The 16920-nt window shown below is 45.3% G+C and overlaps 1 protein-coding gene across 1 annotated transcript in view; it reads left to right on the forward strand.

The window, feature by feature from the left end:
- Nucleotides 1–16920, forward strand: part of SUSD3 (sushi domain containing 3) — a 39695-nt gene that overhangs the window by 10312 nt on the left and 12463 nt on the right. Inside the window, exons 3-4 of the mRNA XM_018084857.3 lie at nucleotides 14209–14397; nucleotides 15816–15963. Of these exons, the coding sequence (XP_017940346.2) occupies nucleotides 14209–14397; nucleotides 15816–15963 (337 nt within the window). The remainder of the gene's footprint in view (nucleotides 1–14208; nucleotides 14398–15815; nucleotides 15964–16920) is intronic.

Raw genomic sequence — 16920 nt, forward strand, 5'->3', positions numbered from 1 at the left:
CAGAACCTCTTTGGCTCGAGTGGGTCCAATAATTTGGGGATAGTGGGAGATGACAGAGGGTCTGCCCCTAAACTGGTGGGACATGCCTACTGCACTGGCCGTGGCCTTGGTAGATGTCTGTGCCCGGAGGGAGCAGAGCCCTGACCTGGACCCGCTGGCCCGGGCAGTGCTTGGTCCCAGCCACAGCCGGCTCTGGAGCCTGGGAGCAGGGGTGGGATGGAGGAATGCTGGAGCTTGGTGCAGCTGCGGGGAGCTCCCGGTCGCTGGAGTTTCTTCCTCCATACTGCAGATTGCAGGGCTTTCCCCTGGCTTCAGTGCAAGCATGGCTGTGCACTCCCGAAATCCAGGGTCCTCCTTCTCATGTGCAGCCTGTCCCCTCATATCCCTGCGCTTGAATCTGCTCGTGAGGTTCTAACAGACTTTAAGGCCTGATTTTGTTGTGCCCATAGAAGTGAGTTACCCGTGTAGTGATGCTTAAAAATTGCATCCTCTGAATGTGCTTAACTGTGCATTTAATTTGAATTTAATAGAGCAGTTCATTTGAAAATGCAGAACAAGTTATGGGAAACCTACTTAGAGAATTAACTCAAACCCAAGTGTAGACTCTGTTGCTCTAGTTTGATAATGTTGCTAATTATTGATTTTTTTTTTTTTTTGAAAGCATGTGTACTTGGCTGCTTTTATCTGTTGTGTCAAAGTCTTGTGGGAATGGGTTTGCCCACACTAGGATGAGTTTTGGAAGCAGCATGTGCTGTGTTACACTCGGTTTTACTGATTCTTTATAGGTTAATCTGTGGCAAAACTGCCACAAGTGTGGGATCCAAAAAAAATATTTGGCGTTCAGATTAGAAATCCACCCCCAGTTAATCCCTCAGGTATCTATAGACTCATTCGGGATGCTTCATTTAAATGCGACCGTGTTATTTATGCATCAGTGTTTGCTGCCAACTGTATTTATACAATATCTTCTGTTGCATCGTGTAATTATTGGTGATCCTTTTTCATGCTGAGTGCCCCCTTCCACTATTACAGGCTGTGAGCAATAGGGTGATAATAAAGATTTGCGTGGATAAACTCCCTCACGTGTTCCTTTTGAGAGGATGAAAAAAAAATACGGCAAGATTTCCATTTGAATTAATGTGTGAATGAGAGAGAAATTAAAGGAAGTTCCTTGGCACACCCTTGATGCCTTGTAGCACTTAGAGGGTCTTTCAGCTTCCTGAGACACAGCTGTGAGATTCAAACACCCCCTGCTTTTCCTGGTCTCCCTCTGACAAGGAGCAGGGAGAACGATCCCACCCTGTGTTTGGGGAGAGTTATCAGGGCACCTCCCAGGGGAGCTGTCAGCAAATGTGCAGGGTGGGAGCATAGGGCAGGGGAAGATCACAGCAAACGTCTGGAAGCTGAGAAGGAGCGTTCTGCAGTTCAGCCTCTTACATTTTGAAGCCACACAGGTGCTGTTATGTGTTCCTACTGTACTGTGGTGGTTTTGCTGTCACAGCAGCGTTCCAGTGTTATTGCCTTGCTGCAGTAGTGCACTATGGGCACTCATTGACCAGAGCTTGCCAGGCTCCTTAAATTCTCCAAAAAAAGCCTCTGGCATTCTGAACTGCTTGTGTCAGTGGTGCCCCAGCACTCCCCTGCCCGGTGGGAATCGCCGTGGAGCAGGGTGCTGTCATCAGCCCACCCTCTGCCTTGCCACTGGGATACTGGTGCCTCTGAAGCTGCTCAGATTATACTGGGGGCATTGTGGGTGAAATAGGAAGGAGTAACGAAGGTGTATCATTATTTTTAGTCTCCATGTTGCTGAAGCTGAAGGCTCTGGCGCTCTGGTTTGCCAGGGTGGTACCTTGTTTTTGCTGTGATTCCTCCCTTCTTCCTTATGCCATCCTGTAGCTCTTTCAGACCAGGCAGCACATACTTCTGTAAACATAGAGAAGCATCTGCAACTACAGCCACAGACAAAGGGAAAAGAAATGCAGGACATGGCAGAAAAACTCGTTTTGACAGGTTATAAATGAGTAGGTCTCTCTGCTGGGCTCTTGTCTGTAGTTGTGTTTCTTTCTCATCCCTCTGCTTCCCAAACCAGGGAGGGGGAGAGGTTTCTCAAGGTGGGACATGCTGCAGGATGCTGTGAATGCTCCCTCCAGGCCAAGTTGTGGAAGGAATTACCTAGCACACGCTGCTGAAGGGAAGAGTCTGCAGGGTCTGTGGCTTAGGACAGACACAAACTGCAGTTTGCTGGAGGATGGAGGAGGGATCACCACGTATTAGTTAAGTTGTCCCCTGGATGGCTGTTGGTGGCTGTCATAGTGGGGTGCAGGTATCAGGATGGATGTATCTGTGGTATGACTTGAGGTGTCTGTTCTTTTCTTATGAGAACTTTATTTTTCTGAAGTGAGTTTCCTTGCCAGTGCAGAAACTGAAATTGTGTTGCTAAGAACTTACAGTTTCTCTTCCAGGAAAGCAAAGGCAAAGTTGTTCTTCAAAGCCAGGAGCACTGTTGTTCTGCAGAAAGGCTGCACAGGGAGTTTCTCACCTTGTCCCTGCCATCTTGACATTCGACTCAGATTTTAGGCCTCGGAAGAAAATGTTGATCCCGAATTTCTACTTCCACGGGGCAGAATGTGACACAACTTGGAATATATGGGCTTGTAATTGCTTCAGGGTTGTTTCTCCTTTCTTGTTCTCCCATGAAATCGAAGCCAAACCTTGTATTAAGTAAAGTAAAAGAAGTGACAGTTGCACAATGCCAGCTAATTGGTTTTATCTCCTGTACATGCGAGATCTTAATCTGGGTAGTTAGACATTTGCACCAGGCATTGATACTGAGGGTAGGAAGGGGAAGGATTTCTGTGCTTGTCATTAAGACTCCAGAACAGTGCAAAATAGAGAAGGAAAAGAGTCATTGGGTTTTCTGAGTCCTCCACAGTGCAAGATTGTTCCCTATGGTGCTCTCCAATGCTTCGTCCTAGCTACTCTGAAATTACCTGGGTTAGAGAGACAAATTATGATTAGGCTTCTGAATTTCAGCTAGGGAATGAGGTGAGCTGAACGCTTTAGACCCAAAACATTGATATCTAAAGAAATCACAAGTCAGTTCTTAAAACACAGAAACAGAACACCCCAATGCCAGCAGTTAACCAGGACTTTCTGGGTTAGCTGTGACCACAGATGTGGTCTATTCTAAAGGGCCAAACTGCTGATGGTTTTTCTGTTCCCACCATGGCAGAGCCAGGAGATCCTTGGACCTTTCCCATGAAAAAGTGGAGCCTCCCCATGCACCTCTGTAACTGCATAGCAAAGAGATTTGTAACTGTGCTGGGATTAGCATGATTTAGCTTATTAATCATGGTTGCCACTGGCTTTTTATGTGCACTGCAGAGTCTTGCCTTCAATATTGTGATGGGGACAAGCCAACGTGTAGGACAATTGCTAGTTTTCATTTAGGCATTTTATTGACACGCTGTCTTTGAAATGCGGCCGTAGATGAGCAAGCATGTTATTCTGAGGAACAGTTTTGACTAGCTCAGTGGATCAGGATTGGCAGAGAGATGGTTTTGCAGTCTGCATGGAAGTCTGCCTCTCTCGCGTTTTGGTTGTCAGATGTCAGAGAGAAATGCAGAAGTTGCAGAATGAGCAACCACTCCCCCAAATAAATCAATTCCTGTATCTGCTGAGGGTCTCAGGGATGGGGCTGAGCCGGTGCCTGGGTTATGTATGATCCTTTGCCAGCAGAGCAGAGCCCCCCGTGGCTCAGCAGCATCTTTAGGGGGTCTGTAGCTGCTAAGGGAGGCAGTGCTCACAGCTGCCTCAGCCCCAGTTGGAGCAGCAGCTGCTGGGGAAGGAATGGGTTAACTGCTTGCCTTTCCTCCAGCAGACCTGGGAGCACGACTCCATTATCATTTCTGGGATGAAATAAAGCCAGATACAATGCTGCTCATGTGTGCCAGACTCCTAAGTAGAGGCACTTTGATTCGGAATGGTTTTGAGCAGAGGTGAAAATGGGGGCAGAAGTCAAGTAGGGTGAAGGGAAGAGATGATGTACAAAATTCCCTGAGTGCATGCGTGGGCTGGGAACAGTGTGTGGAAGGGTGATTTGGGCCACGGTGGCTCAGACTGGTGCAAAGAGCACGTTTTGGTTTTTGATTCCTCCTGTTCAGAAGAGCAGAAGATTGTGCCTTCATGTACAAGAGCAGAATTACACCCAGGAGGGTTTCTACCCAGAGCTGCAGTTATTTCCAAGACCTTTGGTAGCTGATTGGGTCAAAAGAGGCATCTGGACTGGGCACACAGGTTCTGCTTTGCTCTAAAAGTGGTGCCCCATGAAGCCAGGACAGTTTTGCACGGGCAAGGGAGCTCTGGTGTTTGGCCCATTGTTATTAATACATGCAGAAATTTAGATTAGGACTAAGTTTTTCGTTCATTTCAGTCTGGCTGCCCAAAAGCTGCCAGTGCTTTAGCTGAATTTCAGGTGCAGGTCTGAGTTCCCTGTCTGTGTGCAGTACAAAGGAAGGGGAGGGCATGGGGCTGCTGTGCTCTGCTCTCTCGAGCTACTTGTCATTCTGCATATAACTCACCTGCAATCATTGACTTTTTTAATGGGAAAAAGTAAACACAATGGACTTGTTCCCTGTCCTTATACTGGCATTCCTGTCAATCTTCATGCCATCTTTCACCAATTCCTGTGGCTGGGGAGGCTGAAAGCAGATGTGCTTATTAACTCATGCTGTTAATCATTGCTGGTCCTGGCAGGAGGTTGCATGGCTTTCACACCATGCAGTTTGCTTTGGTGTCCATGGCCAGGCACTGGCTGCACCCCCCTCTGGGTGAAGCCCAGGAGTGGCAGAGCCAAACCCTGTCAGGAAAAGGACCAACCAGGAGAGAAGAAAAATGAAAAGTGATAAAACTGCAGAGGAGGGTTTTAAATCTGGCTGTTAGTTTCTCAGCCCATGAATGATTTCTGTCACCATAATGGAAGGCGTGCTATTGCTAATTTTTTCAGACTGGTGTCTAAAAAAATCAATTATTCACAGAAATCCTTGCTGACAGTTTGTGGGTGCCAGGTCACAGCTTTGTTGTTTTTGCATTTCACAGCTTAGCACAGCAAACCAAGGGCAGGAGCAGCTTGAGGTTGCTGTTGGGAAGGAAGAAGGACTTGGAGAAGCCAAAGTGGGCCAGCCAGAGGGAGTGAATGCAGGCAAGCTCTGTAGCATTCAGGCTGGTTTTGCTTAACAGGGTGGTTGGAAATTGTCCATGAAAACTAACAAATCTGTATTCCATAGTCCGTTTTAAAACAGGAAAGCTTCAAAGAGAAAAGTTGAAAAGTTTCTATGTTCTTTACATATGCATGTTCTGCACAAATGCAATTCCTATGTTTTGGGGCTTTTTGGCAAAAAGTGAGTATATCACCATCAAATAGGGTGCAGTTCTGATCCACCTAAAACTTCAGGTTTGGGGTGGATTTTAATGCCCGAAGTGTTTTTTGTCCAGCTCTGGACCTTTCCCACTTGAGAATTTTTTGACCAAGGCAAGTCAGTGCAATATCCCCCAACCAAGAGGGCTTTCTACCCTCCACAGAGGTTGTGCCCAGGGTGGCAAACGTCAGGCAGGAGCGAGAGGCCACTGGCTGCATCTCCAGGACACATCTGCTCTTATCGGTGCCGTTTGCTGCACGTCGCAGTGCACGACCCAGACCCAACAGTTGCTGCAGGCAGATAACCTGGGGCCAGGCAGGGCAAATACACAGCCAGGCTGAGCTCTGTGTCCTGCAGTGCCCAGGGTAGCTGGAGAAGAGTGTTGGGGTGGAGAAGAGTGGAGAAGTGTTGGGGTGCAGTTGGTGGAGCACAGGGATGCTGCCCTCCCCACGGCTGCTGCAGGGCACAACCAGCAGCCTCTGCCCTGCCCGTTGGCTGGTGGGGCATCCTTCATCCTTTCTCTGTCCATAGGTCCTAACAGACATGCATTTTCCCTGTGGAAATAGGTGTGGGGGTTTCTTTTGTCTTCTCTGGTGGCTGGCTTTCCAACGGAGTGCTGGATTTCAGCCCTGCCTGTTGAAAATTAAATAGAACATTGAAAACCATGTTAAAAGCAGGAGATGTCTGATCATATCCAGACTCAGGTTTGCATCAGGTGTGTTCAGATAATAATTTTCTGTCCTTTACCTTTGTGTCCTTACCAGCCACAGCTTCTCTGGACAACCTGTGCCAGGGCCTCACCACCCTCACAGTAAATTGCTGGGGGGACTATATTGAGTTGGCTGCTGAAATCTGTATTTTCCAAAGTCACTGGCTTTCTTGAGCATATTTGTTTAACTTTTATTAACATCTACAGTGATTGTTTTCTTGTAGAACCTGAGGTTCTTAGCACTGCTCGTCCGTGCAGCCCACTGAGGGTCACCAGAGGCACCGGTGGTTTATACATTGAACCTGAAGATCCAGAGCTTAATGGACAACATTGCTGCTGATTTCTCTCTATTTTAGTTTCCCCATCTGCAAGAAACAGTAAAATCCTGTTCAGTTTATCAAAAATCTCTTAAAATGTTTAATTTTGGCCACGAAACTTCAATAATTATCACGGGAGGCCAGAAAATGGTGGATTCCTTATTAGTTGGCTTTTGGGTTAAATATAAATTGATCCACTTAGGTGTTACAGAAGATCATGTGCTATAATGAGAAAAAGCCAAAGGGTTTTGCAGAGATCCTCAGAGGTGCCAAGCCATTCAGTAAGTGGAAATCCCCAGAGCTGAAGCTTTCTTGACAGTGAGCCCTTTTCTAGGCCCATTGATAGGATGGGTGCTGGTGAGAGGTTTGTATTAGAACTGGCCAGACAGGGTGGGCTTGACATTTTTCTTCTTTCTGTGTTTTAAAGGGAACAAAAGCAAGAGGGTGGATTGTGTCAGACCATCCCCTTTCAGACAAAAGGGTCAGGTTGTCCAATTGGGTTTCCTACAAGCAAGCACCTGCAGCCTTCCCCAGACCCTGCGTGCCCAACGTCATCTTCGTGTGAAGGGAGAGTGCTGAAATCAGTTTGTCCTTGTAAGCTGTTGTTCATTCTCTCTCATATTGAGCTCCTGTTACAAGCATGGAGAAGGCTTGCCCCAGGCAAACACTTGCCTGCTTTCCTCTTGATACCTGATCCACGTTGGCAAGGTGCTAAATCACAGAATCACAGGATGGTTTGGGTGGGAAGGGACCTTAGAGACCATCATTCCAAGCCCCTGCCATGGGCAGGGACACCTTCCACTAGCCCAGGTTGCTCCAAACCCCATCCAACCTGGCCTGGAACACTCCCAGGGATGAGGCAGTCACAGCTTCTCTGGGTAACCTGTGCCAGGGCCTCTCCACCCTCACAGTAAATTGCTGGGGGGACTGTATTGAGTTGGATGCTGAAGTCTGTATTTTCCAAAGTCATTGGCTTTCTTTAGCATATTTGTTTAACTTTTATTAATCTTTGCAGTGATTGTTTTCTTGCAGTTATTGTGATGATGAAAAATGCTTTGAGCATTGGCCAAAGATCATGTTTATCTCGACTGTGGAAAAGGGAAAATTATGACCATCATACTTTCCATTAGAAAATACACGAGGTGTGGATCATGGAGCCCATGGATGGCTTTGCACCATCTGCAGTTGGCTGCACAAGGTTTAACAAATGAGAGGTTATTCATGAGCACTGGGCAAAAATAATGGTGAAAGTTGAAACTATAAACTACAGGCTTCACCAGCCCAAAGAAGGACACTTCCACCAGCAATGACATGCCTCTCAAAACCTGGCTGAAGACAGAGGAACCCGGGGCAGAGAGAAGGTGCAGGGATGCTCCTACTCTTTGTTATTCCCCAGAGAGAAGGAAAATTACACAGAAACATTCCTGACCTGCAAATTCCAAATTCAGAGTTGAGCTGATGGATTCATTTGCCTTACTCTGTGCTTCTCATGTCCCTGATTCTGCTTGGCTCTCCCTAAAGATGGGGTGGCAGATCCTGGGGCAACACTTGCACGTTGCTCGGAATTTGAACCTCTCGGAGGCTGCGGGTGTAGAGATGCATGGGGGAGGCTGAGGACCATCTGTAGAAGACTGTGGTATTGTGTAACCAGTTACTTCTGTTCTCCTTCTTGTGAATACCAATGCTCATTATGCAAGAAGCAGTGCTAGGAGGCGTTGGAGGCAACAGGAGCCAGGGCTGATCCCTGGCTGCCTGCTGGGCATGCTGGCTGGGACTGGGCTCTGGGAGCCTTGGCCTTTGGTGGCATCCTGCTGAGATCACCTGTGGGACACTTGATACACTCAGGGTCTCAGCTGAAGTGCAAATGAAAAGCTCATTTCAAGTTATTCCTCTTAATTGTATTCTCTTTGGGATCTTGATTTTAGAAACCAAGCCACAAACTCTGCTTTGTACAAATATGTAATTTATTTATTATCTGTTGTAGAATGCCAAAGAGGGGAACCATCAGCACTAATAGCTCCATTCACTAAACTATCACAAAAGAACTGTTGGCATTACTTCCATGGGCCATGTTTAATTGGGAACAGCTTGAATAAAGCATCATTCTGGTGTGCTCCATAGTGGAGAGATATAGAGATAATATATAGATAATAGATAGATAGATAGATTTAGATAAAAAATTACCTCATTTTTCATTAGTTCTTATTGGTCATTCAGTTGGTGCCATAAGAAGAGAAATACTCAGTGTTGCCCTCATTTCTAGATCCAGAAGTAAAATCTACAGATGAGAATAACCTGACTTTGATGTAAATTGGCAAGATAAATCAATCATGGTGAGGACAGTATGGTGACTCGAACAAATCCTGTCCTAACAGAGTAACATAAAACACATTGGTAAGAATCACTTTACACCAATCCTACCCATTATTTATTTATGTTTGAAATTGGAGTGGGTGGCACATGTTGCCATCAAGCCCTAATCTAGCACTTGGGTGATAGGTAGCTTGGATTTTACAGGGATTAAAGTTGCTTTACCCACAAAACAGACCACAAAATAAAATGAGGGCAATGGGTAGGAGTGAGCCTGAGGTGTCTGCTGTAACAGAGGTGTGAGCAGAGAGCTTATTTGAGCATGGATGTGTAAACACAGAAAGAAACTGATTTCAAATATCTTTTTGCTCTCCTTCACTCTTTCTCTCTTATTTGCACGGAAATTCCTCATTAATGGGAGAATAAGCTTTTTTTGAAAGAGCATTTTCAAAATGGTCTGTGAGAATGATCAGAAATTGGGTCCCCTCTTTCACAATTTAAAAGTTAATTATATGAATAGAAACCTGGAATGTTTTATTGGGAGTATTTTCATTTGGAAGTGCTTACATCAGGAGGGTACCACCCCTGGACCTCCAAAACGTTCCCTAGGGAGTTACTTCGTAGGGTTGTCCCTGCGTGTTGGAAGTCAAACAGGTCTGTAAGAGCTTTCCAACACCTCCACAGCAACTTTCCAGTGGCTGCAGCACAGCTGGGGACCTTGTTCAGTCTCTGCAGCTTCAAGAGCCTCAATCTCCCCTGCTCTTTTACTGCTGGTCTGGTGTCATGTTTAACACTAATTTCTTAAAAAGCCATGCCAGCATCTCGATTTTCTTGTGGGAGGATCATCTCCTGGGTAGCCTTTTGTTGCTCTAAAAGCCCATCCCTGGCAGGACTCGTGGCCAGCTCTGCAAGGGAGCAAAGGCATGGCCAGGGCCAGACGGTTTCACTCTACAAAGATGCTTTGCTGCATCTGCTTTATTTCACATTTCACTTCTAGCTGCTTTTCTTTTGCTTTTTCACATGGCAAGCTCTTCCTAGAGCTCTTCTGTGAGGCTGCTGTGCATGCTCAACATCACGGCTGTGATTTCAGGGACACTGATTTCTGAGGTGTGTTTCTGTAGGGAAAGGGACTCGCAGAAATAATATTGGCGTGTTTATTTTCTGCAGGGTTGATAGAACCTAATGTCTCTTCCTGGCATCTGGTTATTCTAGCATGTTTTAGTGACATTAAGTAGCCAACAATAAGCAATGCAAAGGGGTGAGCTATGTGTGTTTGGGAATAATGAGGCAAAGGCATGGATCACTCCCTTTCTGCACAGACAGCGAGTGGCAGCCTTGCTGACGTGCTTCCAGATAATTACTCCTGTAGTTTAGATAATTCTGGTAGATACTTATGCAATGTATTTGATTTTCAGTCTCTGTTTCACGTGGAAGGAGCACAGGAAATGTTTACGGGGCAGGTGTGCCTGGGTTGCTCTCTCATTTCTTTTTTCTTATCAGCAAAACAGAGCCATAAACCCACAGCTTGCTGACAGTGAAACCATATGGTTCCTCTTTTTGACAAATTGATTTTGCAATACAGATAATCCTGGCTGTGCACGAGAAGAGATATTTTGGATTATTTTGTTTTTAGTGCTTGCATTACTCTCTATTTTTCACTGCCTGGAAATTATGTGTGTGGCTGTTTCTAAACCCAGAGGTTGGGGTGAATTAAGAATTTATGGAGGATGCTGTGCCTCAGTGTCTTTGCTTTGAGGACAGTTATTTGTCATATGCAATAATCTGTTTGCTGTAGCCAGTGCTGTTGTGTGCTGGCAAACAGCAACATCAGATTCAGGGACTTTGTGGACACTGGATATCCTCTCAGCATGAGGCCAAGCTGGGAAATGGGTTTGTGTAAAACAGCTCTTACTTTACAAGAAGCTGCAGAAGTAGTTGCAGGAACTTGAATCATAGAACCTCAGAATCACAGCATGGTTTGGGTTGGAAGGGACCTTAAAGCTCATCCAGTTCCACCTCCTTGCAATGGGCAGGGACACCTTCCACTAGCCCAGGTTGCTCCAAGCCCCCTCCAGCCTGGCCTTGGACACTTCCAGGGACTGGGGCAGCCACAGCTTCTCTGGGCAACCTGTGCCAGGGCCTCACCACCCTCACAGGGAGGAATTCCTTCCCAATATCCCATCTAACCCTGCCCTCTGGCAGTGGGAAGCTGTTCCCTCTTGTCCTGTCCCTGTAGGCCCTTATCCCCAGTCCCTCTCCAGCTCTCCTGGAGCCCCTTTAGGCACTGGAAGGGGCTCTCAGCTCTCCCTGGAGCCTTCTCTTCTGAAGGCTGAAAAACCCCAGCACTCCCAGCCTGTCAGAGGGGCTCCAGCCCTCTAATTAGAGGGTTTATTCAATTTTACAGTTTTTAATTTTTACATTTCTGGGTGCTAACAGTTACTGCAAACCAAGATCTGAACATAACATTTCCTAAATACTTATAAAAGAAATGCAAATCAAAATGTAAATCTGGTCAGCACAAACGTTGGTGTTTTGCTTGAGGCAGCAATGCAGCCTCAGACACCTGTCTCAGCTGAAATAAAAAATATAAATATATTAATAAAAACAATAATAATCTTCTTGATTATGGTAGATTTAGTCAGATAAACATGCCTGAAGAGTATTCAAAGGAGGAGACTACATGGAACATCTGCTTACATAACTATGAGGATGGAGGCTTACTTAAACATGATTTTTTGGAGATGGAAAGGTAAAATTAACCCAGCAGAAAAATGTTTGCAGTGGTTGAGCACAAAAATATTACAGATAGTTAATAGTGAAGGATGCTAGAGTTAACAGGAAGGGTTTTCCAAATGAGCTTTCAGAAGGCAACTGCTGATGAAAATTAGGGCAAATTTTATCCAGAGATGCTAAATCTCAACTTGGATGAAATTCACAAAATCATCCTGGCAAAACTCCATCTGGGCATTGCAGTAAAGGCATTTGTAAAGAGCAAAAAGCAGCAGCACTTTTAATGCTTTGACTTTAGGGGGAAGAAATGGTGTTGAGAAGCTCTTAGAAGAAGAAATGGTGTTTCTCCTCTGCTCAAATGCAGGAACATTGTTGATGAACTTTGAGCTCAGGTATAGAAGCTTTGGGGCATGTAGCTTTCTGTTAAGGTATTGTTAAGATGACCCTCTGGGGTTCTGGCCCCAGTTACATTCATATAGGAATGATGCTCTGGGAATTATTCATGATCTTGTTGCAGCCCAGGCCAGAGCAAGGAAACCCCCATGGTTTCATGGGACATGGGCTGTTAGAAATCTTTGTAGTGGTCAACTGGAGAAAAATATTTTAAAGCCCATGGCTGAGGAATGATGCTGACAAGGTCACTGGCATCCAGAGGTTTTACCACTGGCATGAACTGTCATGGGCAAGGGTAGGGCAGGGAAGGGTCAACCAGCCTCAACCAGCCACAGCTGCACATGTTACTCAGGATGGTCAGTGCTGGGTTAAATGAAACATGTCTTGAAAGAAAGGATCCAGGGACAAATAGTCTGTTCTTTGGAGAGCAGAGGGTGAGTAACAAGCCCAGGTAAACTGGCAAGTCTGCTAAATGCCTCTCCTGAGGCTGCTGTGGTGGCCCAGTGAGTGTGCTTTGAGTCAAATTCGGCTCTGAATTACTTTCTGCATCACATGAACTCTAAGAATGTGATCTCTAAAATAAGCCTTGAAATTGTAAAATGCAAAAAAAAAAAAAAAAAAAAAAAACCACCCCAAAACCCAAACCTATATCTATATGTAAAATCTTCATTTTCCAATTTAGAACAGTGTATTTTTGTGGTAAGTCACCAAGTGATTAAAATAAAAAGCCCAAACTCTTAACACTCATCTGGAGTGAGAAGGAAAGTTGTCCAATGCATCCCATGCGTTCCAGGAATGAGATGTGGGCGGGAAGGACAAGAGATGAAGAGAAACCACCCCCTAGAAAATGTTTGCTGTCATTGCAGCAAATTGCTGCCATAGTAAGCTACTGAAGGAAGTGGCAAAACAAACAGAAATAATCTGCGTGGAATTAGAGAGGTATGGTTTAAAAAACTAGTGCTTGGTACATATATACTCATATATATTCAGTAGATTAGCACAGGAATTGCCTCTGTGGCTTTTGTTTGGTCTTTTGCTGAGATTCCTTTGGGTTTGTTTGCCAGGGGCAGGGGTTTTAAGAGCATGAATTGGAGACAGTGAGGTGGGCAGCCTGCCTGCTGTAGTGTCATCCTGGGAGCTTAACAAGGGCTGATGACACAGGGGAGTTTTAGTATTAAAAATAAAATAGACTTGCTAACAACATGTGGTTCTGTCAAGATGTTCTCAGGGAGGCTATCATTTGGGAAGTGTATTTTCCCCCCATTTAATATTTCTCTGTGTGTCATCACAATGCTTGCAGCCTGGCCTTGCAACTGCAGTTGCAGTTGCCTCCAAGTCCCCTCAAGTCCTTTGGAAATCCAGTCAAAAATAGGGAGCTTGGGCTCTGGTGCATAGGCAGTGCTGGCATTTAGTAAATGTTAAAAAACCACGAAGACTGTATAAAACAGTTTCCAAATTCTGTCAGTGCACATGTGCAGAACCAGCAAATATATTTACTGTTGTTACCTTTGAAGTTATCTGGATGTTTTGTGTTGTCTTAATGACACCTCATTAAAGTTTGTGTTTAAAATGAGCGTGAGCAAGGAATGCTGTGACAGTAAAACTCAGTGTATAAAGTTAGTGGCTGACATTAGGTGACCAAGGGGAGAACAGCTCCATGGCTCAAAGGACAGCTGTATGAACAACAAAGAAATAGAAAGAGAAAAGCTGAATGAATAAAAATATACTTAAATTTAATGACCTACTGTAAAGCAGAGCTTCTTGCTTGAAAAAGAAGATAAGTTGTATGAGTATGTCTCTCTCTGTGGTTTTGACCCTCTTGACACCTTTCAGCCAAGCCAAACAGAGGTACAGTGCTCTTAAAGATAGGAATTTTCTGTAGGATCATGCCAAGATGCTACCAAGTAGTCTGAAGTATGTGATCAATCTATTAGGTCTTGGAAATTCGCATGGGGGAAGATGTGTGATGAACACTCCCAGCATGAAAGATGCCAGCCTGAGTGCTGAATTAGAGAGAGTCCAACAAGACTGGGATCTGTAGGAGACCACACCTCTCAGATATTACTCTTTTTTTAGCATTTTAGTGCTCAGTATGTACCAATGTGAGCAGATAATGTCACAATGTGAGTTGCTTTGCACTGGGCGTCGGGGCAGAGGAGCTGTTGGATGGCACCCTGGGGATTGGCTGTGGGCTGGTGCTTGGCAGAGCAGCCAGCATCTCCCACCCCGAGGTCTGGTATTTGTTCTGGCCACGAACTGGCACTGATTTACAGTCTGGCATCAGTAAAACCTCAGTGGACCTTCACTCTTGGCTGTGTGTTTGCGTCTGCAGGGCAGTGCCACCACCTCCTCCCGCCCCAGCTGGGCACACTCCAGGTTGTCCACGGCAATGGCACAGACGTGGGGACTGTGGTCATGTTCCAGTGCTCCTCTGAGCACCAGCTGGAGGGACCAGGCATCATCACCTGCATTTGGAAAGGGAACAGCACCCAGTGGACAGCCGGAGTGCCCTCCTGCAAGCGTAAGGTTCTTCCCAAACCATTCCCTGTTTTGCCCTGCCTGTCTCCTGCAACATTAGGATTCATTCTAAATATCTGTGCAAGGAAAAAGACAAATTCAGTTTTCTTCAGAGTTGCCTCCATATGTGTTCTGACATCAGTCATTATCGTGACACAGATTGGATTCATCCCTGACCTCACATCACTGCCCCCAGAATGACTGTGGCTCCAGCTAAAAGCTGTACCCTTCCTTAGAAAATATATGGGTATGACCAACTAATGTGCAAGCATATGTGCAAACCTCTAATCTCCTGACAGTCTTTTCTGACAATGTTTTTGCTGTAAAGGAAACACAGTGATATTTTTTGAACAATTCTGGGTTGTTGCCTTTGGGCAGACACGGGGGGAAAGTTACCACATTGACAAATCATGTTTGAATGGCAACAACATTAACTACCTTTCATGCTGTGTTCCTGCTTCTTTGTTACAAGGTTGTTACTAATTTGACTAGAAGTAGAGCCAAGCAAAACTTGGTACCTCTGAGCTTTGAGCACCTCAGTTTGTGTCTCAGACCTCGCGTCACTTCAAATCCCCAGTGGATAGATTGCTCTTACAGACACTTAGTGTTCTCTCACACATACAGTAATTCTTACCTCTTGTTTGAGAGATCCCATGAAAGAAAAATGAGAGAAATCCTTCCCTCAGAGGAAGGATTCCCTGCAGAATGCAATGCTTTGCGTGGAGCTCAGCTGAACCCTTTGTGGTGCTGGTCATTGTGACACTGGGAGAACTCGATGAGTTTTGAAGCAAGACATGCTTACTGCTCCAAGCGAGTTGGCAGAGATCTGCATTAGCTGTGCCACACCACATTCCCACTCCTTTTGTCTGGATAACTCACTTCCAGCATCAGATCCCTGTGAACACTCAGCCCTGCAGGTCATTTCTTCCATCCTGCATCCTTCCCCAAACAGAGAAACACCTGTTTTTTGCTGCCTGCCAGATAGGATGTGATTTACATGGAACTGGCCTTGCTCTAAAGGGCTTCTTTAAATCCATTTACCCCATCAGTATTTGTTTTTGCAGCTCCAGTTCTTGTTAATGAGAGTCTGCAGCTCATCTGCATTTGATCTGCCAACAGAGTTGTGCTTTTTAGCTACTGCAGCACTAAAGGCACTGTGTTTAATTAATTGCAGTGGTGAAACGCTTGTGAACAATTCATTAGTAACTTATAAACAGGAGATTTTTCAGTAATCCAGCTTGAAGCTTGCATAGCTCCAAGCTGAAGCCAAGATACTCTGGTGTCTTGACACATACTAAAGTGAAAGTCCTCACTGAGGAGAAGTGTGAAGCAGGTAGGTTTCAGCAGGGTTTAATGAAAATGTGAATGATAAATTTTGTGGACTGATCTTAGAAACATGGTTCTGTGTTTGCTTTGCTGCAGCTATACCAAAATACGAGACTTTTGGCTTTAAGGTCGCAGTAGTTGCCTCCATTGTGAGCTGTGCTGTCATTCTGCTGATGTCCATGGCTTTCTTAACGTGTTGTCTGATCAAGTGTGTGAAGAAAAGTGAGAGGAGGAGGACTCAAAGGTACGTCAAGAAGAGGTTTTTCAAAACGGTGTAAGAGTGTTCATCCTACAGACCCCATTGCTGTGATAGCAGACAGCTTCAAAGGATTTGCTGATTGCAGCACTGCAATGATGTTAATTACTTAAAATCCTTAATTAGTAGGTCAGGCTTTAGGCATAGAAAGACTTGGAATTCCAGAGTATTTAAGCACCTGATGTCTGTTAATATCAGATAACCTCAGCGGGCCTGGGCAGACCTGGATTTACCCAAGATTATACAGAAGCTGAACACACAAGTATTGTTTTCTGGCCCAGACTTTCTCTCCTCAAGTTATTGAAGATTGGCAGTGCTTCCCCTTCTTCTCTCTTTCTTTCCTTTTTTCCCTTTGCTTTCCTTGAACACTGCTGGGAAAATTAATCTCTCTGTGTCACAGCCATCCAACCCCTCCCTGTCTGCAGAGCATCCTTAGAACTATCACAGCACGGTGCTGGAAGGATGGAGGATTTTGTCTTCTGGCACAGAGTGAAAGTCAGTGGGCAGGATTATAAACAGGAATGGGAAGAAGTCAAATCTTCAATCAGTCCATTGTAAAAACTCAGTGTGGAGAGTGGCAGCAGGAGAACATCAGGCTGGAGGCTGGAGCCAAGCCACTGTTGCTCACAAGAGCATCCACTCACAGCCACTGCTGCAGAGAATTTTGCATGGTCTCTGTTGCCTTCTCACTTTTCCTGCTCGTTATTCCCACTGGTCTATCTGATGGAGTGGAGGGAGAGTGGGGAAGACACTAATGAAGGTCTCTGCTCCAAGCTGTGCTTTATCTGCAGCTGTGTGGGAACCAGCTGAGGGGGGGAAATTCTGTCATTTGAAATCCGAGTGTATCCAAAATATGGATTTTCTGTTTCCTTGGAAAGGATTTTGTGAGTCAAAAAATGAAAGTCCTCGGTGTGATTCATAATATTGGGGTTTTACATGATAGCA

Source organism: Manacus vitellinus, unplaced genomic scaffold (genome assembly GCF_001715985.3).
Source record: "Manacus vitellinus isolate BGI_N305 unplaced genomic scaffold, ASM171598v3 scaffold_77_pilon, whole genome shotgun sequence".
Taxonomy (NCBI): Eukaryota; Metazoa; Chordata; class Aves; order Passeriformes; family Pipridae; genus Manacus; species Manacus vitellinus.